Below are 23262 nucleotides of genomic sequence, written 5' to 3'. Positions count from 1 at the left end.
GGTGGTATCTTAGTGTAGTTTTGATTTGTATTTCCCTGATGATTAGTGATGTTGAACATCTTTTCATGTGTTTATTGTCCATCTGTATATCTTCTTTGGAAAAATGTCTGTTCATATCCTCTGCCCACTTTTTGTTCAGGCTGTTTTTTTGTATATATGATTTGCAAATATTTTCTCCCAATTGGTGGTTGTCTTTTGATTTTGATCCCAGTTTCTTCTGCCTTGCGGTAGTTCTTTAGTCTGATGAACTCCCACTTGTTTATTTTTTCTGTTGTTTCCCTCGTCTGAGAAGACATGGTATTCGAAAAGATCCTTTTAAGTTCGTTGTCAAAGAGTGTACTACCTATATTATCTTCCAGAAGTTTTATGGTTTCAGGACTTATCTTCAAGTCTTTGATGCATTTTGAGTTAATTTTTGCATATTCCGTGAGATAGATAATGGTCCACTTTCATTCTTTTGCGTGTAGCCATCCAGTTTTCCCAATACCATTTATTGAAGAGACGGTCTTTTGTCCCTTGTATGTTCTTGACACCTTTGTGGAAGATTATCTCTCTGTATATGTGCGGTTGTATTTCTGGGATTTCGGTTCTGTTCCATTGATCTGTGTGTCTGTTTTTGTACCAGTACCATGCTGTTTTGATCACTATGGCTTTGTAGTACATTTTGAAGTCAGGGATTGTGATGCCTCCAGCTTTGTTCTTTTTTCTCAATATCGCTTTAGCAATTTGGGGTCTTTGGTTGTCCCATATGAATTTTAGGATTCTTTGTTCTATTGCCATGAAGAATGTCATTGGGATTCTGATTGGGATTGCATTGAATCTGTAGATTGCTTTGTGTAGTATGGACATTTTAACTATGTTTATTCTTCCAATCCATGTGCATGGAATCTCTTCCCATCTCTTTATGTCATTATCTATTTCTTTCAACAATGTCCTATAGTATTCATTGTATAAGTATTTCACCTCCTTAGTTAAATTCATTCCTAGGTACTTTATTCTTTGTTGCGATTGTAAATGGAATTGTATTCTTGAGTTCTGTTTCTGTAAGTTCATTGTTAGAGTACAAAAGTACAACTGATTTTTGTAAGTTGATTTTGTACCCCACAACTTTACTGTAGTTGTCAATTATTTCTAATAGTTTTCTGATGGCTTCTTTAACCGTTTTCTATATAAAAGATCATGTCATCTGCAAACAGTGAGAGTTTCACTTCTTCACTCCCTGTTTGGATTCCTTTTTTTCCTTTCTCTTGCCTAATTTCTCTGGCCAAAACCTAGAGTACTATGTTGAATAAGACTGGTAATAGTGGGCATCCTTGTCTTGTTCCTGTTCTCAGAGGGATGGCATTCAGTTTTTCCCCATTGAGTATGATGCTGGGTGTGTGTTTGTCATAAATGGCCTTTACTATTTTGAGGTAATTTCCTCATATTGCCATTTTGTTAAGAGCTTTTATCATAAATGGCTGCTAGATCTTGTCAAATGCTTTCTCTGCGTCTGTTGAGATGATCATGTGGTTTGTATTCCTCATTTTGTTAATTGTGGTGTATCACATTGATTGATTTGCAGATGTTGAACCATCCTTATGTCCCTGGTATAACTCCCACTTGATCATGATGTATGATCTTTATGATGTATTGCTGTATTCAGTTTGCCAATATTTTTTTGAGGATTTTTTGCATCTATGTTCTTCAGCAATATTAGCCTGTAGTTTTCCTTTTTTTCTGTTGCCCTTGTCAGGCTTTGGTATCAGAGTGATGTTGGCCTCATAGAATGTATTAGGAAGCATTACATCTTCCCTAATTTTTTGGAATAGCTTCAGAAGGATAGGTATTAAATCTTCTCTGAAAGTTTGGTAGGATTCCCCAGGGAAGCCATCTGGTCCTGGGCTTTTATTCTTTGGGATGCTTTTGATTACTGTTTCAATCTGTTTACTTGTGATTGGTCTATTCAGATTCTCTATTTCTTCTTGTTTCAGCTTCGGGAGGTTGTGAGAGTCTAAAAATTTATCCATTTCCTCTAGATTGTCCATTTTTCCGGCATATAGTTTTTCGTAGTTTTCTCATAATCCATTGTATTTCTGTGGTATCTGTTGTTATTTCTCTTTCATTTCTAATTTCATTTATCTGAGCTTTCTCTCTTTTTTTCTCTGTAAGTCTGGCTAGGGGGTTTTCAATTTTATCTATCTTCTCAAAGAACCAGCTATTTCATTGATCCTTTCTACTGCCTCTTTTGTTTCAACAGCATTTATTTCTGCTCTGATTTTTATTATTTCTCTCCTTCTGCTGACTTTGGCTTTGTTTGTTCCTCTTTTTCTAGTTCAGTTAGGTATAATTTTAGCTTGCTTATTTGGGAGTTTTCTTGTTTGTTAAGGTGAGCCTATATTGCAATGAATTTCTCTCAATACGGCTTTTGCTGCATCCCATATGAGTTGGTATGGTATATTTTCATTTTCATTTGTCTCCAGATATTTCTTGATTTTGCCTTTAATTTCTTCAATGATCCATTGCTTGTTCAATAGCATGTGGTTTAGTCTCCACATCTTTGTCCTTTTCTCAGCATTTTTCTTGTAATTAATTTGTAGATTTATAGCATTGTGATCAGAGAAGATGCTTGTTATTATTTCAATCTTCTTAAATTTATTGAGGCTTGCCTTGTTTCCCAACATATGGTCTATCCTTGAGAATGTTCCATGAGCACTTGAGAAGAATGTGTATTCTGCTGTTTTGGGATGGAGTGTTCTATATATATCTATTAAGTCCAACTGGTCTAGCTTTTCATTTAATTCCACTCTTTCCTTGTTGATTTTCTGTCTGGATGATCCATCCATTGATGTGAGTGGAGTGTTGAGGGCCCCTACTATTATTGTGTTATTAATATCTTCTTTTAGGTTTGTTAATAGTTGCTTTATGTACTTTGGTGCTCCTGCGTTGGGTGTATAGATATTTATAAGTGTTCTTTCTTCTTGATGGAATGTCCATTTGATAATTATATACTGCCCCTCTTTGTCTCTCTTTACCTATCTTATCTTGAAGTCTACTTTGTCTGATATATAAGTGTTGCAACACCTGCTTTCTTTTGTTTGCCTTTAGCTTGGAGTATCATCTTCCATCCCTTCACTTTGAGCCTGTGTTTGTCATTGGAGCTGAGATGTGTTTCCTGGAGGCAGCATATTGTTGGGTCATGTTCTTTAACCCATATCATCATTCTGTGTCTTTCTTTGAGAATTCAATCCATTTATGTTTGGGGGGTTATGGATATATGAGGGCTTAATGCTGCCATTTTATTACTCATTTTCCAGTTCTCCTGCATTTCCTTTGTTTCTCGTTCTTTGTATTTTGGTCTATCAGTGGAGTTATGTAGTTTTCTATGTTGTGTTTCTTTTTTTCTCCTTATTTATTTTTTGTGTCTCTGTTCTGCTTTTTTGTTTAGTGGTTACCATGAGGTTTGTATTCAAAATCTCGTGGATAAGATAGTCCCTGTTCTGATGGCCTCTTATTTCCTTAGACTAAACTGATTCAGTCCCTTTCCTCTTCCCCTCCTAAGTTGTTTTTCTCACATCTTATTCCATCTTGTGTTTTATGAGTTTGTGGTTAAAATGAGAAGGTTATCTTTGTTTTTGGTGTTTTCCTTCACTGTGTCTTTAATGTTATACTTGAGTGTTTGCTAACCTGTTATGATTCTGTCTACCTGTCTACCTGTCTTGCTCCATGCTTCGTAACCCCTTTCTGCCTTTTTTTTTCAGGTATGAGGGCCTTCTTGAGGATTTCTTTTGGGGGTTCTTGTGCTATGAACTCCCTTAGCTTATGTTTGTCTGGGAAAGTTTGTATTTCTCCATTATATCTGAAGGATATTTTCACTGGATAGAGTATTCTTGGCTGAAAGTTTTTGTCCTTCAAAGATTTGAATATGTCATTCCAGTCTCTCCTAGCCTGTAAGGTTTCTGCAGAGAAATATGCTGAAAGCCTGATAGGGGTTCCTTTGTAGGTTATTTTCTTCTGCCTTGTTGCCCTTAGTATTCTTTCTTTGTCATTCACTTGTGCCAGTTTCACTACTATATGCCTTGCAGGTGGTCTCTTTACATTAACATATTTAGGAGATCTGATAGCCTCTTCCAAATGGATTTCCATCTCCTTCCCTTGGTTTGTGGAGTTCTCTGATATTATTTCTTTGAACAAGCTTTCTGCTCCATTCTCCTTCTCTTCTCCTTCTTGAATACTTATAATTCTTAACTTGCATTTCCTAATTGAGTCGGCTATTTCTGAGAGACTTCCTTCATTTCTTTGTAGTCTTAGTTCTCTCTCCTTGGTCTGGATCACTTCAACAGGTCTATCTTTGATTATACTGATATACTCCTCTATGACATCCACTGCAGCATTCAGGGAATCCATATTTTGTTTTATTTCTTCCATTGTGTCTTTCATCTATAATACTTCTGATTGACTCTTCTTTATAGTTTCAATCTCTTTTGTTAAGTAGCTCCTGAACTCATTGAATTGTTTCTCTACATTCTCTTTTAATTTGTTGAGTTTTTTGATGATAGCTATTTTCAATTCTTTGTCAATTAGATTACATATTTCTGTGTCCTCAGGACTGATTTCTGCATACTTGTCATTTTGTCTCTGGTCTGGAGATCTAATATAATGTTTGATATTGCTACAGGGTGTGGCTCTGTTTTATCACATCCTGGCGTTATTTGGTCACAGTTACCACCTATCACCACTGGGTGGGGGTCAAGAGCCACATATTCTGAGCCCTCTGCCATCAGATGAGATCCACCGCAGTGGAGCAGCACTGGGCAGATGGGAGGAGGGGCACTGTCTCCTCCATGCTCTCAGGATTTTCTTGCTCTGGTCTTGCTACCTGGCTCCTGGGGAGTTGGCTTGAGGACGTCACCCCCCCATGAAAGCTTTCACCCCAGCAGAGGGCTTGCCTTTAGGCTGCAAGGGCCCTTGGGGATTGTTGATGTTCCCATGAATGAATGTCCCCTCCCCCATTCCTTCCCTCTCAGAGGCCTCCACCAGTCCCAGATTGCAATCTTTAGGGGCAAGAGTGAAGTTTTCTCTTACTAAGTTCCACCTCTTCCGAGGGGGCTCCAGTCTCTCTGCCTTCTGTTGTATGGCTGCATGGGTCTCTCCAACATTTTTCGTGTTGTGTTTGAATGTCCTCTGTTGGAATATGAATGGCCTTTTCATTGTATGTTGGTGGGGAGAGATTACCGGGAGAAATTACTCTGCCATGATGCTGAGGTCACCTCCCCACCAGTCTCTTAATTTGACAATTTATGAATAAACTTCAAGGAACAGAGTAATACATAAAAGGGACTGACATACTGTAAGCATTTAGGAGCTCTGTATGTTCTCTCCCATCCTTAATTATAGAACACTGCCTTGGCAATGACTAACTGTCAAAAATATTCTTCTTCATATTTTCTAAATTGTGATTTTGTGACTGGAAAACATCCTAATATTTATTGACACTTCAATTGATCAGCTTACTTGAGCATATTCAGTCACCCCTAATATTGGAAATTTTCTGTTTACTATAAGAGTTTTTAGTCATTTTGCTAGTAACCTGGATCCAATAAGGACCCAATTTTTGAAAAAAGGAATGTTTATAAGGAAAGGTAATGATGAATTTTCTTCTATTTTTTTCTTGATCATATTTCATAAAAGAGTTCCAAAGTCCCATACTATATAACAAACATTTTGTGAGTTTTTAAATATATGAGAAGCTGATTAACCAAATAACCAAGTTAGAGAATGATAAACAGTTAATTATCTCCCATAATTTCAGGCAAACACAAAGACACATATGTATCACACAAAATAAAACTTACAGCTACAAATTTTTGCCTGATTCAGGTGAAATTATCAAGTTTCACAATATTGCTTGAGGCCAAAACATTGCTTTATTTCTTCAACAACTTTTATAAGCAAGATAATATATACAGTAGCAAGGTTGATATATTTTTTGATGTGGCAAATCAGTCACATCAAAATGCAAATCTATGTCAAGAAGATTTTCCTTAAAACAGAGGCGTCACTTTGGAAAATACAAATTCCATATGCTTCTGCAGAGTGATATTGGGAGACTTCAAACTCACCAGGAGTTATAGGGATCAAAACACCCAACTCTGGAGTCAGACCCTTGCACACCCTGAAGCGTCAGGAATTGTCAGCCTAATTTCTGCTGTGCTTTAGCAATGTGGAATTGTATTTTTAATTTAGCAGATAATTTTTTGTCTTTTACTTGATTCTCTCCTCTAGCATCCTGAATCCATGAGAGACTTCAGTTTTTCAATTGTGGACACAGAGAAGGAAAAAAAAAAGAGAGAAAGGGAAAAAAAAGAGAGAAAGAAAAAAAATTGTCTTTCTAAAATCACCCTTTTCTCTCCTTACTTTTTTCTATGTTTTTCTTTAGTTGTGAAATATTCTTTACATACAGAAAAGTGCACAAAACTTAACTGTGCAGCTCAATGAATTCCCAGCAAAGGACACCTGTGTAATGACTACCTGGGAAAGGAGAGAGCATTCCCAGTGGCCCAGCCCCATTGCCCCCTCCCAACCAATGTTCTCTGTCCCCAAAGGAAACCACCCTTGGATTTACCAGCACTACCATTCACGTTGCCTGTTTTTGAACATTTATCATACAGTGTGAATACTTTTACTTAATATTAGGTTTGTGAAATTCACTCATGGTGTGATATATAAAGGAAATTCATTCATTTTCATTGCTGAAAATGAAATTTCATTCATTCATTTTCATTCCATTCTATGAATATGCCATAATTTATTTAGCCGTTCTATTCTCAAAGAGTGTTTAGGCTGTTTCCACTTTGGGGCTATTATGACTGATTATGCCATGAACATTCCTGGGCATGTCTCTTGGCACACATATTCTCCTTTGAAGTGTGTACCTAAGGAGTGGAATTGCTGAGTCTTCAGATGTGAATACAGTAGTTTTCAGAGATGCTGCCAAATTGGTTATCAAAGTGATCAAACCACTTTACAATCCCAACAACAGGAGTGGAGCATTCTGGTAGCTCCACATCTTTGCCAACACTTGATATTGTCTGTTTCTTTATTTTAATTATTTGGGTGGCTGCCAGTGATGTTTCGTTTTTCTTTTATTTTATATATCCCTCTTCACTAATGAGGTTGGCATCTTTTTGCATGTTTATTGGCCATTTGTTTGTCTTCTTTCATGAAGCCTCTTGCCCATTTTTCTAATTGTAGTCTGTTTTATGCTTATTGGTTTATAGAAGTTAATATATATTGGTGATTTTTTGTTAGATATGTGTATTGCAAATATCTTCTAATTTGGCTTATCTTCTCAGTCTCCTAATGGTGTCTGTTGAACTGTGAAGTATTATTGTTATCAAATTTATCATTTGTTTATCATATCATTGTTTTCTTTTGTGCTAATGCAATTGTGCTCTACTCAAGAAACCTTTACTACCCAAATGTGTGGATATATTGAATATATTCTTCTATATTATTTCTAGAAGCTTTATTGTTATCTCTTATATTTAGATCTATAAGCTGCTGGGTATTGAGTTTTTATGTATGTTTTAACTTAGGAAACAAGTTTTATTATTTTTTCTTATGTATATCCAAATCGACTTAGTAGCATTATTGAAAAGACCTCTCTTTCTATACAGTACTGCAGTGCCAACTTGGCATAAATGAAGGGCCTATGTACACATGGGTAATTTTCATGGATTTGGTCTATCCTTGTACAGATACCACTCTGTCTTAATTACTATGTAAAGATACGGTCAGCTAGAACCAGTCTTTTTCTCCTTCTTGAAGATTGTCTTGGCTACCGTTGTCTTTTTGCAATTTCATATAAATTTTACATTCAACTTCTTATACACCTACATACACACGCACACTCTTATACACATACACTCACTCACACAAAGAACCTGGGATTGTAATTGACAATTCACTGAATCTATAGATCAATTTGAGAAGAATTTATATCTTTACAATGTTGAGTCTTTCAATCAATAAACATGATATATCTGTTGATTTATTTAATCTTCCTTTATTTCACTAAAAAATGTTCTATAGATTTTTATGTAGAGGCCTTTCACATCTTTATTCGTAGATATTTTATGTTTTTAATGCTATTTCAAATGATATATATTACTTAATTCCATGTATTAGGTGTTTGTTGCTGGTATATACATATAGGGATTGATTTTTGAACATTGACTTTGTACCATAGTAAACTGATAACTAACATTAATTTTTGTAATTTATTCTATAACCTCTTGGATTTTTTACATACGTATTTATTTCCTCTCCAATCCATAGCTTTTCTTTCAGTCTTCCCAGTTCTAAAGTATTTCTTCTTCTTGTTCTTTTTTTGGGGAGTTGTTGCACTACACTGTTGAGCGCCTTCAACTCATTGTTGAATAGAAGTGGTAACAATTTGTAGCCTTTAAGACAGTCTTTAAAAATATTTATTAATAAATATGATGTCTGCTATAGGTTTTCTGAAAGCGCTCTGTGAGACTAAGAAATGTTCTTTTATTTCTAGTTTGCTGGATTATTTCTAGGTTTATTTTGTTTTGTTTTTTTAAGACTAGATTTGAATTTTAACTGTGCTTTTTCTGCATCTGTGAAAATGATTATATGATTTTTCTCCTTTACAGTGCTAATAGTGAATTCCAATAACTGACTTTTGAAAGCCAAACCAATGCCTACTTTTATAATAAACCCAGTGTGCTTATTTATTAATTTCTTGCAGCTTTCAGCTTACTAATTTAAGTCGTTTTCATCTGCAATCATATGAAAGATTGTCCTGTAATTTTCCTTTCTTGAGATGACCTTGTCAGATTTTGTTATCAAAGTTGTGCTTTGTTAACAAAATGTATGGAGTAGGTTCTTACTTTTTTCTAATCTCAGGAAGAGTTTGTGTAAAATTAGTTAATTATTGCTAAAATATATGATAGATTTTGCCAGTAAGGCCATTGGCTTTGAAGTTTTTTGTGGGTAAATTTTCATCATTGATTCAAAGTCTTTAGTAGTTGTAAGATCATTCAAATTTTCTATTTCTTTGGGTGGCAATTTTTCTAGAAATTTTTCCATATCATGTCAATTTCCAAATTAATCTGCATAAAATTACATAAGATTCTCCTCCTTTTATCCTTGTAATGTCTGTAATATCTGTAACAACATACCCTTTTTATTCCTCTGATTGTATTTTTTGCACATTTATTTATTTTCTTAATCAATCTCAACAGCTTTTTATAGGTCTTTTCAAAGGTTCAAGGTTCTCTATTTATTTTGTCTATGTTATTTGTTAATTTTTTCTCTTGTATTTGTTATTTCCTTCCTTTTATTTTCTTTTTTGTTGCTGGGAAAGATTCTCTCTGAGCTAACATCTGTTGCCAATCTTCCTCTCTTTTTTTCTTTCCTCCTCAAAGCCCCAGTACATAGTTATAGATTAGAGTTGTTGTTCTGGTTCTTCTCTGTGAGCCACTGCCACAGCATGGCTGCTGACAGAGTAGTAGTGTGGTCCCATGCCCAGGAACCAAACCCAGGCTACCGAAGCAGAAAGTGCCAAATGTTAAATGCTAGGCCATCAGGGCTGGCTCCCTTCTATTTTCTTTAGGTTTAACTCATTGATTTTTTTTTAATGTCTTGAAATTGATGAGTAGCTCATTGATTTTCAGCCCTCTTTTCTTATACTTTATAGGCTATGAATTTTCCTGAAAACGCATATTTAGCTGCATCCTATCAGCTATAAAAACTTGTGGAGTTTTGCTATGGAATATTTTTATCATCACATTCAAAATATTTTTTATTTCTCTTGTGATTTTTTCTTGACCTAAGGCTTAATAGAATTGTAATTACTGATTTCCGAGCATATGAGGATTTCCCAGTTTTCTTGGTCCCACCTACATCTCGTAAGCCCTGGGCCCTAGTTCTTATAGCCATCTAACTTTTTAAGGCTTTTAAAAACATTGCTCAGCTTCTCAGTCTCTTAGATTCCTTTTGTTCAATTGGCGTTTATCCATCAGGGCAAAGCAGTCCTAAATACCAAGTCACATTTCTGGGTTATCTTCTTCTGCAAGATCTTGGTCTTCTGATTTTTTTTACTGCTTCTTTAGCTCTCAAATGTATCTTCAGTTTTTCTAGTTGCTGTCAGTGGGAGGGTTTTTTGAATTACCAGAATTGGAAGTAAAGAATCCCATTACTTTTAAGATTTGATTTCTAAATACAGATAGCAAATAAAATATCATTTTATTTGGATTCTACAAGAATATTTGAATTACCCAAGTTTCAGATTTTATGCCATGGATATAGAAAGCTCAACAAATATTCTTTCATATGGGTGATAACAACTCTAATCAAAGTTAAAGACTTTATGAAAACAAATCTTGTATTATCTTTTTCAGTCCTGAATTTCTTGTTCTAATTTTGTTATACATTAACATCTTTCAGTCTTTGGCCATCATCTTATTCATGTATTATTATTTTTTCAATTAGTCATTTTGTTTAGGATGTTCCCAAGTAGATTTAAACATAAATATTTTCTCTTTTTTTCATCTTTTAAAAGCTGAGTAAATATTTCCTTTGCTTTGAAGAAGAAAGTATCTGATATACATTATAACTTTTGAAAAATGTGTTCCAGATATCAGAAGGTAGCCTGTTCAGAGTATGTTACATCAAGAAAATAGCTCAGGACATAACCAAAGGGTATGTTTACACTACACTGAAAATTTAGATATTACACAATGAGAATTAGTGGTTGGCATAAAAATCTGCTTGAATTTATAATTAATTGAATCCTATTAAGTCATTCACATATTGATGGACCTCAACGAACATACTATTATATCTCTTTGATTTATTTCTACTATTAGCATAAACCCAATTTATTTTAGAAGCACTATTAGTTTTATATAAAACATATATTCATTCAACAAAGATTCTACAGCAAGATTATAGAAGAGTGGCTAGTGAGTTAGGAGTAGAACAAAACAAATGTGATAATGCTGAAGACAATAGGCCTATGTGTGATCCCAAGACCATATATTCTATTTTCTAGGGAATTTGCCCAAAATAATTTTTAATATATTTATTGAACTATAAATCTGAAAAAGTTATATTAAATATAGGCATAATATTATTAATATCACCTAATGAATGAATAATCAAGCTCTTAGAAATAAAAGTGTATATCTGTGGTTAAAATAAGAGGGTAATTAATTCTGGAGTTGAATGAGAAGGTGGAAGAAATATCATTTAAACGTATGATACTAAATATTTATCATGCTCCTTTTTGACCGGATCCCACGTAGTCTCATAAAAGGGAATTAAATATGAAGTGATGAACATAAGCAAAATACGGAGATTTATGCTGATGTTGTTATGTAGAAAGATTTCTTACTACTTAAAAGTTAAGTTGGTATCGAACGTCTTTGACCTCAAATTTCTGAATAAATACTTGCTGATGTTCCTTTATTCTCCTTGCTTCTTTCCACAGGTGGAGAGGTCCCATACACAACTCTGGCTACTCGAATGATGATGGGGGCTTGGTGGCTATTTGCTTTGATTGTCATCTCATCTTACACAGCAAATCTTGCTGCTTTCCTCACGATCACCCGCATTGAAAACTCCATCCAGTAAGTAGACAAAGATTCCAGCAGCTACAAAGCATGAGAAATGATGGGAGTGGACAAAGCTTTTTAAATAAGCAATGGTATCTGATAGTAAATTTACAACTTCCCTTTGAATAAAGACTTAATTTTGTGATCTGCAGTTATCACAGGATAGTCCAACTCCTGATAACACAGTATTGGTAGAGCATTTTTTATGAAAATGAAATTATGAGAATAATTTGATTGCTGCTTCTCACATTTTCCTGGAAAGATAACACATATTCAGAATTTTGACCTCCACAAAGTATGGCTATGTCCGGGCAGCATTGTAAAGAGGAAGAAAAAAGAGTCATACTAAAATACATGTATTTCAAGTTTGACACTATCAGTCTTTGCCTTGAGTCTGTCCCATTATGCACTGTCTGAATAAATAGTTGAATAGACATTAGGTGATTGATAGATAGACGATAGGTAGAGAGAGAGAGAGAAAGAGAGAGGGAGAGAAGGAGGGAGGGAGAGATGATAGCTATCAAGAGAGAAAACCACATTCTCTTTTTCTATTCATTACATTACATTACATTATAGCTAATGTGGTCATTATTGCTGCTGTTTCTCCAGCTGCAACGGTGGTAAATTGTCATTAACTAGGGTGCACTTACCTAAGTCATGAAAATTACCTAAGTCAATGCTTCAATTCACAAATGCCATTCCCATGAGCCCTGAGAACCCAAAGGCCTTTGCTTTACCATGGCTAGTTTTGCTTTTGTCATTTCATGCAGTAAGATCAGCACTGCAATATAACTTCTACTTTATTAGAACATAATGTTCTCTATATTGTTTTAAGGAAAATTTCCCTGAAAATGTTTTATTCATCCGAAAACAAAGTAGTTTGAATTATACTAAAGTTGGAGAACGTTAATTTGTCAACAAAACTGACAATTCAAAATTAGAATAATTAGATCTGTCTAGGGATTTAACTCATCCTTAAAAGAAAACACAAGTTCTTCTTCCCTTTAAAAAATATGTAAATGAAGTCATTAGTAGCCATAAAACTATTATATCACAATATAAAAATAAAATCAAGAATTAATGATCAATAAAGAAGTAGGGTATTTTTCTTCAATAGCTTGTGGCATACAAATTGAAAAGCCAAAATTCAACTAATGATAGTAACATTCAGTTATTTCATCCATTTGTGAAAATGATGTTTCCAACTGCTCTCATCAAATCATGCTCCTCAAGGTTTTTCCCCAACTATTTCTTTGGTGCAGAACTTTCATACTCTCTGAACTTATTACCCTTGTAGCCAGTTCTATGTGTGGCACAAGTTATAAATGGTACAGAATGAAGCTCATGAAAAGCTTAAACTGATGACCCCATCAGAATCATATTTTAAGCAATAATGAAAATGATTACAGCCATCCAGCCAAGAAATCAATGAAATTAGTAAAATTATGAAAATAATAATTAACATTTATTAAACATTCACAGGATGCCACACTTTGTACTGAATGTTTTACATGCATTGGCTCATTAACGCTAACAACTATTCTGAAATACGTACTACTAACAACCCATTTTACAATTGAAGTTGAAACAATAAGTAACTTGTGGGAAATCACGCAACTAATAAGTGATTGATTAAAGAACAGACCTTAAATATGTCTGATTCCTGAACCTATGTTCTAACTGCACCACAGTAGCTCCCATCCAACACTGTTGTACTTTTGTATGGCCAGTAGTTTGTAGAGAACGTTATAAAAGATATGTCTAGCCTTATTTGTTGCTAAATATAGGGATCTAAAGGATGACACTCTTCAAATCCTCAATTGGTCTGAGGAAATAAAGTATCAAAAGTTAGGAGATTTTTGTGTTGGACCAATTCTGTAGGCATATGTCCCAACATGAGCTCATCTATAATTGATATCTGCCATTCAGGGTAAGACTACTTGGCAGATCCAATCAATAGAAATCGCATTTTTAAAAATAGTTTTAAAAAATTAAAATGGAGTATTTTATCTCACTAATATACTTCTTATCAATTATGTTTGACTTGTCACATTTTGAGTGTACTTAAAGCTAAAAAACTACGTAGCTGAGATCTTACAGTGAAGTATTTTTAAATAAATAAATGAAGAAAGTTTTAAATAAAATAACTGACTTTATATAGTAAATGACAACAATAATCATCGTAATGAAAATTGACAAACATTCATGAGAATTTATCATGAATCTATGAACCATATTACAAACTTTATCTCATTTATTCCCTAAAATAACCCTAATAATACAGATACTTCTATTATTCCCATTTTGTAGATGAAGAAACAGAAATTTGGAAGTTAAATGCTCAAGTCACACAGTCAATAGTGTCAGAGCTGGAAATCCAACCCATATCAATGCAATACCAATCTTTGACCTACCTACTAAAGTATTTCCTTATCAAGTGGGGGTTCTTACCATTTGTTTGCTTGATCCGCTGTTTCACTGAGATTGCAGACCTCATGGCATGTGTGTATATCTGAGCTAGTTAGTCATTACTAACTTTGCCAGCATTAATTTGTATCTACACTTTCATGCAATAGCAGTGGGAGCAAAAGCCTCTATCAAATTTTACACCCATAAGGTTTTTCTAAAAGTAAACTCTAATGGAAAAAGATAATAATTTCACATGATGTTTCCCTCAAGTGTAATTCCACAATCCAAAATAACTGAGCATTCATTTTTTAAAAGCTTATTTCTTTCTCATGCCAACTCATATTATTAAAATCCAATAGTGGGTATAATAAATCTCCCCTTTCTTCCAATCTTATAGCTGTACTGATTTTGAAAGGGGAAAATCAGAGCCAAATAAGTTTAAAGAAGCCTGATTCTCTCCCCAAACTTATAGATATCTTCTAATTTCATGCCTCACTGTGTTGGTAAACATAATTGCATGCAATGTTTCTTGGAAACATTCAAAATTCCATTTATAACTAATGTCAAACTTCCTTGGAAAATTCTAAATCTAATTTTTCTTAAGAAAGGCAAAAGCTTTTTTCACAATACCATATAATTTTATGCTTCCTTATCTTTATATTAATAAGATTTTCTCATCACTAAATGAAGCAATGCTCGTCAGTATACCTTTTCCAGTCCAATTTTGCTGTGCCATTGACACATGTATACCAACCACATCTTCATTCCCCAAGTTTAAAATCACTTTTCCAGACCAAGAGGGGCAGACGTGGTTAGAGGGATGTCATGAGAGAGAGAGGAAAGCAGCTACTTTTGAACAGATGGTTGACAAACTCTTACAGTTTGGTAGGAGAAATCCAATAGGTTTATTCTTGCGAAGCTAAATACATTTTATAAAATTTACTCCTTTTTCAAAATTAGATATTTATCAGCATCTAACCCTCTAGTTGGCACTTGTCATTAATAAAAATTGGGGGGGTGGTAGATTTTCCCTGGAAAAGATAATGCCCAAGTTTAATTTCGTATCTCTTCAATGATGGGGGCAGCCCAACATAACTAAGTTCTGCTGTCTGATATGATGTAATATGACAGATTGTGACACAGTTAGGGATGGGTAGTATTGAGTTACACACTTCAGTTTCTAAAGGGAAAAATAGGCAATTTCTACAAGACTCTAATGATATTTGGGCTTTCTCATTGTCATTGAACAGTAACAACACATAGCTAAATTATTTTCAAATACCTAGAAAAATGAATGTACTTTTTTTCTGTTGGTAACCAGGCTACAATGGTAATGATGAAATGAAGCGTGTGAAGCTTTGAAAGTATTTTCAGAGTAAATATTGGGTAATAACATCAACATTAGCTCCATTATTCTTTGTTGTGATGCAATTTTCAAAAACCTACTTATTTCACATATAAAAGTGCAAATAGCTATGGGGGAAATCATAGTTGTACAGTTATAGTCATTACTATCTAGAGTCAGATTGGTCTTTGGGAATAAAACTTGAGGTCTTTTGTTTCCTAGGGCTATAAGTAAGCTTGGGTCTATTCAAAGGGATCCCAACCTCCTACCATATTTTTGTTTAATGAATTCATTCTCCGTAATGGTTGAGGTTGGACTAAACAAAATATTGAGTTAATGCAGCCACTGAATAAAACTAATTTTGGATAAATTTCTCTCCAAGCATATCCAAAAACAGATTCATAAATATTTTATGCACTGGAAGAGATGACATTTTCCCTAGCATACCAATAACAGGATTTTTGCAACCACATTTGTCTACATTTGGAAAAGGAAAAAAATTATTGAGTAATTGTTTTTGTCAGTGCCATACAGTGAGGATGAGCTAGCCCAGGCTGAGAAATCTAAGAGTCTGTTTCCAGGTCTATGGAAAGGAAGAATGATTGCAACTGGTGGGTGCTCTCTAACGAAATGATTTATAGCTGCCCTTTGCCCTCACAGAGCTATGTAACTATCTTTAGCAAGTTGTTATTAAAAGAGATCATTACAATCATGCTTTTTGGAAATGGAGGTATTCCTAACTATAAAAACTCCTAATTAAACATATTAGTTTTATTTATTTAGTTCAACTAATTATCTGTATATCTATATAGATATTTAAATGCTTTTCAAGCGTTTAGTCTATAAAGATAGTTAGGTATTGTCTCTGAGTCACAATCTACTTGGGGAAATAGCAATGTAGAATTCAATGACATACGGGCTATGATAGATTTACTTATAAAAAGCTGTATGAACGCAAGGGGAGGGGTGATTTAACTCAGTAGCTTGGAGAGGAGGGGGAGGAGAAAGGAAAGAAACTATCAGGCATCACAGAGGTTCTCTGAGGTATCATCTGAGAGTTTGATCTGAAGGATGAATTTCAACAGACTGAAGGAGTGGCTTACTGGGGAACATTTACAAAAGTAACAGAGGTATGAAATTCATAGGAGAGCATCTAGCAAAGGCTAGATGATCAAAATATGTTAATTTCCTTCCTGGACTGGGATGGGTGATGTCCAAGTGGCAGGAAGTGAAATATAAAAGGAGTGTGGGACCAAATCCTGAGAGGCATGATAAGACTTGTTAAAGAATTTGGAATTTTTCCTGGAGATAATGGAGAGTGACAGCATTTAAGAAAGACAGCTTTATCTGTGGAGAGGAGGATGGGTGGGAGAGAAAAGATGTAGGATTGTATGGAAATGTAACCGAACTCCATGGGTCCATCTCTTGGTGAATGCAGAGCCAAAAAGCACAAACGAGGCTGAAGTGGATGAAGAAAAATGTTTATTGCTTGCACAAGCAATGGAGAACCCGGGGATAACTCTCAAAGCAGTGCTCCTCCTTAGTGCCATTGGAGACTTTATACACCAGAGTGCGAGGATGTGTTACGACTGTGTAACAAATGGGCCTGATCAGGGCGCCTGTGCAGACCATTACATAAAAAGTTCAAGGCACCATAACATATGAGTTCAGTGTAACACGCCCTTACATGATGAGGTCAAGGTATCATTACATAAAAGGTTCAATGCAACATGTCATTACATAACAGTTCAAGGACCACATCACTACATAGCAGGTCCATGGTAACTTTTGGACACAGAGCTGGAGCAGTTTCCAGCGGTCTTGCTGCAACTGTGTAAGTTTCACTGTAGGAAGGCAACATCTGTAATGAGGAGGACGTCAGCTTCTGAAAAACAGCACACTTAGTTTTCTCCTTGTCTGGAAAACATTCGACAGATTATGTTTAGTTACAGATCGGATTTTCAGTAATCCTTTCCTTGCCCGGTTTCTGGTCACAGAAACTCATGGGAGGTGTCTAATGCACAGATATTTATGGCATTTGACTACTATGTCTCTACTTGATAGAAACCAGATCCATGTATCTTCTTATTTCAAGGGCTATTTAAGTTGAAAATTCCTAAGAATTAAGGGTAACTTAAAAGAAATTTGGCTTGAGAAACTTTATATCTCCAGTGTAACATTTGCATTTCTAGTAAATGCAGGAATATAGCTTCAGTTTACTTATTTATTTTTAAGATATTTAAAAGAAAGACTGTGGTTACTGCTGCTTAGCTAAACAGGTAGGGAAGAAAAGAGTTAGTAGTGTAAGGAAATTCTAGAAATCACTCTGGTTAGGCTACTTTTTAGATGCAATTTTGCAGAAAAGTTGCACCTCAAGGTCTACGATTCATGTACTCCATCCTGCCTGTTAATTGCTTTTTAGCCTTGAGCCATCAAAAAAGAAGTCAGACTTATTTTTATTCAATTTTAATGCATTTTCTTCTTATTATAAAAGTGATACAAAGCTATTTTGAGAAACTAGGGAAGTACAGTAAAATTTTGAAGGACAAAGGATTAATAATCCATAATCTGTCATGGAGCAATAAGTTCTGTTAATATTTAAGCAAACTTTCTTTTAATTATTTATTTTGAAGTAATTATATATACACAGGAAATTGCAAAGATAGAGTACAGAGATGTCTCGTACACCCTTCACCTAGTTTCCCTCAGTGGTTACATCTTAAGTAATTATAGTACAATATCAAAACCAGGAAATTGATGTGGGTGCAATGTGTGTGTATAGTTCTATGCCTTTTATCACAAGTGTCGAATGTATAACCACCACTGCAATACAGACACAGAACTATTCCATCATTCAAAACATCTCCCTCGTTCTACCCTTTATAGTCATGCCCACCCCTTCTGCCCCACCATCCCCAACCCTTGGTGACCACTAATATATTCTCCATTCCTGTAAGTTTTGTCATTTCAAGAGTGTTATCTAAGTTAAATCAAAAGGCCATAGGTGGCCTTTAGATGTTAACTTTTTTCTCTCTCTCAGCGCAAGGCCATTGAGATCCATCCAGGTTGTTGCATGCATCAATAGTTCGTTGGTTTTTATTGCTAAGGAGTAATCCATTGTGTGGATGTACCAGTTTGTTCAATAATTTACCTATTGCATTTTTTGCTGTTTCTAGTTTTTAGCTATTATAAATAAAACTTCTCAGAATATTTATGTGCAGGTTTTTGTGTGAATATGTTTCATTCCTCTGGCATAAATGCCCAAGAGTGTGATTGCTGGGTACTGTGATAAGTGTATGATTAGTTTTTAAGAAACTACTAAACTATTTTCCAGAGTGGCTGCGTGATTTTACATCCACACCAGCAATGGATGGGAAATCCAGTTTCTCTGCATCCTTGCCAGCATTTGATGTTGTAGCTATTTTTTTATCTTAGCCATTCCAATAGGTATATAGTGATATCTTATTGTTGTCTTAATTTGCATTTCCCTAGTGGCTAGAGATGTTGAACACCTTTTCATGTGCTTTTTGTCATCCTTACATGAAAGGTCCCTTCATATATTTTGTCCATTTTCTAATTGGATTGTTTATTTTTTACTTTTGAGAGTTCTTTAGATATTCTAGATACAAGTCCTTTGTCAGGCATGTGGTTTGCAAATATTTTCTCCCAGTCTTTTACTAGTCTTTTTATCCTTTTTACAGGACTCACATACAACAAAAGTTTGTAATTTTGATGAAGTCCAATTTCTCAATCATTTTCTTATGAATTGTGCCTTTGGTGTCATATCTGAAACTCTTCACCATGTCTTAGGTCTCAAAAATTTTCAACTGTTTTCTTTGAAAAGTTTTACATTTCACATTTAAATCTATAATCCATTTTGAGTTAAGTTTTGTGTTAGGTGTAAAGTTTAGGTTGAGGTTCATTTTTTTGCCTATGGATATTCGAATACTCCAGCAGCATTTACAGAAAAGACAATTTTTCCTTCATTGAATTTCCTGTGTACCTTTGTAAAGAAAAATCAGTTGGCCATATTGTGTCAGTCTATTTCTGGATTCTCTGTCCTGTTCCATCGATCTATGTATTTATCCCTCTGCCAATAACACACAGTTTTGATTACTGTAGCTTGGAATTGAGTAAGGGATTCCTCCCACTTACTCTTTTTTTCCCAGAATTATTTTAGCTATTCTACTTCCTTTGCCTTTCCATATAAATTTTAGAATGGTCTTGTCCAAATCTACGAAAAGGTATTGCCAGGATTTTGATAGGAATTGCGTTAAATCTGTAGATCAGTTTGAGAAGAATTCACATCTTTACTATGTTGAGTCTTCCAAATATGAACATGATATATTTTTCTACTTATTTACATCTTTGATTTCTTTCACCAGCATTTTATAATTTACAGCATGTAAGTCTTGTACATGTTAGATTTATACCTACGTATTTCCTTTTTTCCCAGTGATTGTAAGTGGCATTGGGTTTTTAATTTTGGTTTTCACATATTCATTGCTAGTGTAAAAGTAAAATTGTTTCTATTTGCTGATTTTATCTTGTAACCTTACTGTGAGTTCGAGGAGTTCTAAGTAGATTCTTTGAGATTTTCCATGTTAACCTTCATGCCGTTTACAAAACTGAGCAGTTGTTTTTCTTTCTCACCTGTATGCCTTTTATTTTCTCCTGTTGTCTTTTCAGCCCTGGCTAGAAATTCCAGTACTGTGTCAGATGAGAGTGGTAAGAGTGGACATCTCTACCTTGTTCCCCGTCCTGGGGAAAGCATTCAGTCTTTCTTTCACTATGAGGTATGATGGTGGCTGTAGGTTTTTGTGGACATTCTTTCTCAAGTTGAGAAAATTCTTTTCTTTTCCTAGTTCTGTACATGTTTTTGTCATGAATGGGTGTCAGATTTTTTCCATCAGTTGATATGCTTGTATGGTTCTTCTTCTTTAGCATGTTTGGTGAATTACATTGTTTGATTAAAAAACTATTTTCAAAATGAGGTAGATTCTCCTCTCCTATTTCTTCTCCACCTTTTTTTCTAAATCTTGCCTTCTTCTTGATTTCCTTCCTTCTTTTGATACAAGGCGATAAAAGATCCCAACGTTCCCTGCCTGCTGCTTTCCTTATTATTCTCTTTCCGCTTACCTCAACCATTGCTTCCTTCTGTCCCATTCAAATTTATCCTCCAGAGTGTGGAGTCCAGACAGTTACCTTCTTCCATCCTTAAAACTGGCTTGAAAACCTCCATTATTACCTCATCCAATCAAAGTAAAGTCCAACTGCATCAGCAGAGCATTTGAACCCTTCAAAAGCTGATTAGCCTCACTTCTGGCTACTGGCACCACTTAACCCATTCCCACACTGTTCGTGCTCCAGTCAAGCCACTGGGACATTTCTTGCCTCTGTGGAGTTTACCTTCTGTTCCCTCTCCTTGAAGTGACCCAGAACGCCCTTCTTCTCTTCTAGCATCTTCCATTTGCCCAGGCTCAAGGAGTCATTACACGTGTATCTTCTCTATGAGAGTATAAATTCTGCAAAGGCATGAACCACATCCTATTCATGTTTGTTCCCCTACTGCCTCTCAGAGTGCCTGGCACAGAGTATCAATAATAAGAGCAGCTAACATTGATTGACAGCTTGCTATGTGGCAGGCGGTTTCCTAAATGCTTTGCATGGATTTTTTTCATTTAATTCTCGTGATAGTCCTATGGGGGATATATTATTTTCATCTCCATTTTGAAAATGTCCAAACTGCAAGCTAGGGTAGAGCCCAAGCAACCTGGCACTAGAACCTTTGTCTTAACCAGTAGACCATATCATCTGCAATTAGCAGATATGCTAAACCTTTACTGAATGAAATGAACAAATGAATAAATGAAAACCATAAGGGTCATTATACGTTTTTTGAAAAATAAAGAGTTTTGCAGAAAAGAATTAACAGCTGAATTATGTTTAGCTAAGTTAATTTCAGATATTTGTAAGTTACGTAGTGTCCTAGAAACAGGCACCAGAGACCATGGATGCAGAGAAATCTGTATTCAAATCCTCTGCCACTTATTAGCTGAATGATCTTGTCATTTTCCATAATCATTTTAAGCCTTGTTTTCTCTAAGGGTAAAAAGAGAATGGGTTCAACTTTGTAGGTTTAGTATAAAGAATAAATTTTAAAAAAGGCATCAACATCAGCGCAGTTCCTGGATACACCCCACCTAACATTTGCTTCCATCCTTCTTCTTGCTCCCCAGGAGAGCTCATGTAGATTCCTGGGACTGTTCTTCCCTCCACCCCCATTTTTGGTCGTGCTAAGAACTATTCTTTTTACCATTTTGTCCACAATTTCATACGCTAAATTCTTCCTTTCATCTGGTTCACCCAGACCTCAAAGTTCCTTGATGCTGCTGCTATTGCTTCTGACACAGCTGCCACTGTTCCACCTCCTGGTCTGTCTTACTGAGTGTTGTCTTCCTGCCCCGCCACTTAATCTTCCAAGCCCCTCAAAGGTAAAAACTTAGCTGTCAGTAAGCCTTCTCTGAGTTGAAGCATAAACAAGGACTGAGCAGAATGATTCACTCTGTCGTCTCACCTTCGCTTGAGTAACTATCACCATGATCAAGCTGCTACTGATAGTGAGTGGCTCTTAACGTGGGTCAGGATATCTGTTTGTCAGGCAAGTTTTCTCTTTTAACTCATCTTTAATACCCCTCTCCTAACACACAGCTCACACACCACTTCCTCCACTCAGCCTTCCTTATAATATTCATGGCTAGATTTGGTTTCTCCCTTTACTGTCTCCGCTTTGCCTCTACCTCACTTACACTCTGAGCTACATCTAGTTTTGTATTGTGTATTTATTATTCTACTTATTTTACCATCCCGATCAAAACATATGTTCTCGAGAGGGTGGTTTTGTCACCTTTGCATCAACACAGTGCCTTATGTACTACCTTATTGAGTACACAGTTGGTTATAAGTAAATATTCATTAAGTGAATGAACCAGAAAGGATTTCTTAGAATTGGGCCTGAGACTATGGAACTCCATGACTTGTTTATGTACTTCATAAAAAATTGGAAAGAAATATGAAAGCCATTTCTTTGTCCTATTATATTCCAGGATAAGAGAGGGAGCCCACAATGGTATGCTTTCTAGGTTTCTTAGTGTCTCACCCACTCTCTCTTCATTCTTCCAGTAGGAGGCTATTTCATAGCTCTCAGCAGGGAATTGCTCACTTTGTTAGGAACAGCTAAAATCAAGGCGGCTGAAGTGAGCTGGGCCTGATTTGTACTGCTTTTATGTTTTGGTTTAGTACAGAATTGTACAGGCTTAGCTCCAGAGTACACAGGCATCACAGGCAGAGGAAGGCATTCATCTCCTTACTCTATATTGTTCAGTGTTGAAATGGTTCACTTGTCAAAGTGCATAAGTACTACAGTGATGGATGTTTCATAAACATAGAGCCAAGTAGACGTTATAGATAGGATTTTGTCTTTCTTTGTGAAAAAAATAAAAACTCTCAGAAGTATGTTGGTCTTTCAAAGCCACCCTTCAGTGAGCATTTAATTAAAACTTGTCTCCCACTATATTTGTGACTCCCAGGAACAAAGCTATGTTAGCATTGCTAGGGATTCTGTTTACACTGAGCTCACCAAGAAGAAAACTTGCCAAACTGATAAGCCCCTACGACCCCTAAGATGATCTCCTTCTGCTGGACAAGCTGAATCATTCTAGACAATTCAATCCTCCTTTCTTTCTCTCTCCCCAATCTTAGTCATATAAGCCTAGAAACCTATTAAGTACTCAAGAATATAAATTTCTGTCTCTATTTCTTTTTTCCTTCCTTACCTGAAGTCTGCTGAATAAATAAATCCTTTCTATCACAAGTTTGTGGATA

General features: G+C 35.4%; 1 protein-coding gene across 1 annotated transcript in view; it reads left to right on the top strand.

Annotated features, from left to right (window-relative positions):
• GRID2 (glutamate ionotropic receptor delta type subunit 2) overlaps window positions 1-23262 on the top strand; it is a 1371230-nt gene that overhangs the window by 1111751 nt on the left and 236217 nt on the right. Inside the window, exon 12 of the mRNA XM_023638677.2 lies at window positions 11501-11639. Within this exon, the coding sequence (XP_023494445.2) occupies window positions 11501-11639 (139 nt within the window). The remainder of the gene's footprint in view (window positions 1-11500; window positions 11640-23262) is intronic.

This window comes from Equus caballus, chromosome 3 (genome assembly GCF_041296265.1).
Source record: "Equus caballus isolate H_3958 breed thoroughbred chromosome 3, TB-T2T, whole genome shotgun sequence".
NCBI lineage: Eukaryota > Metazoa > Chordata > Mammalia > Perissodactyla > Equidae > Equus > Equus caballus.
This window is presented reverse-complemented; position numbering and strand designations above follow the sequence as displayed.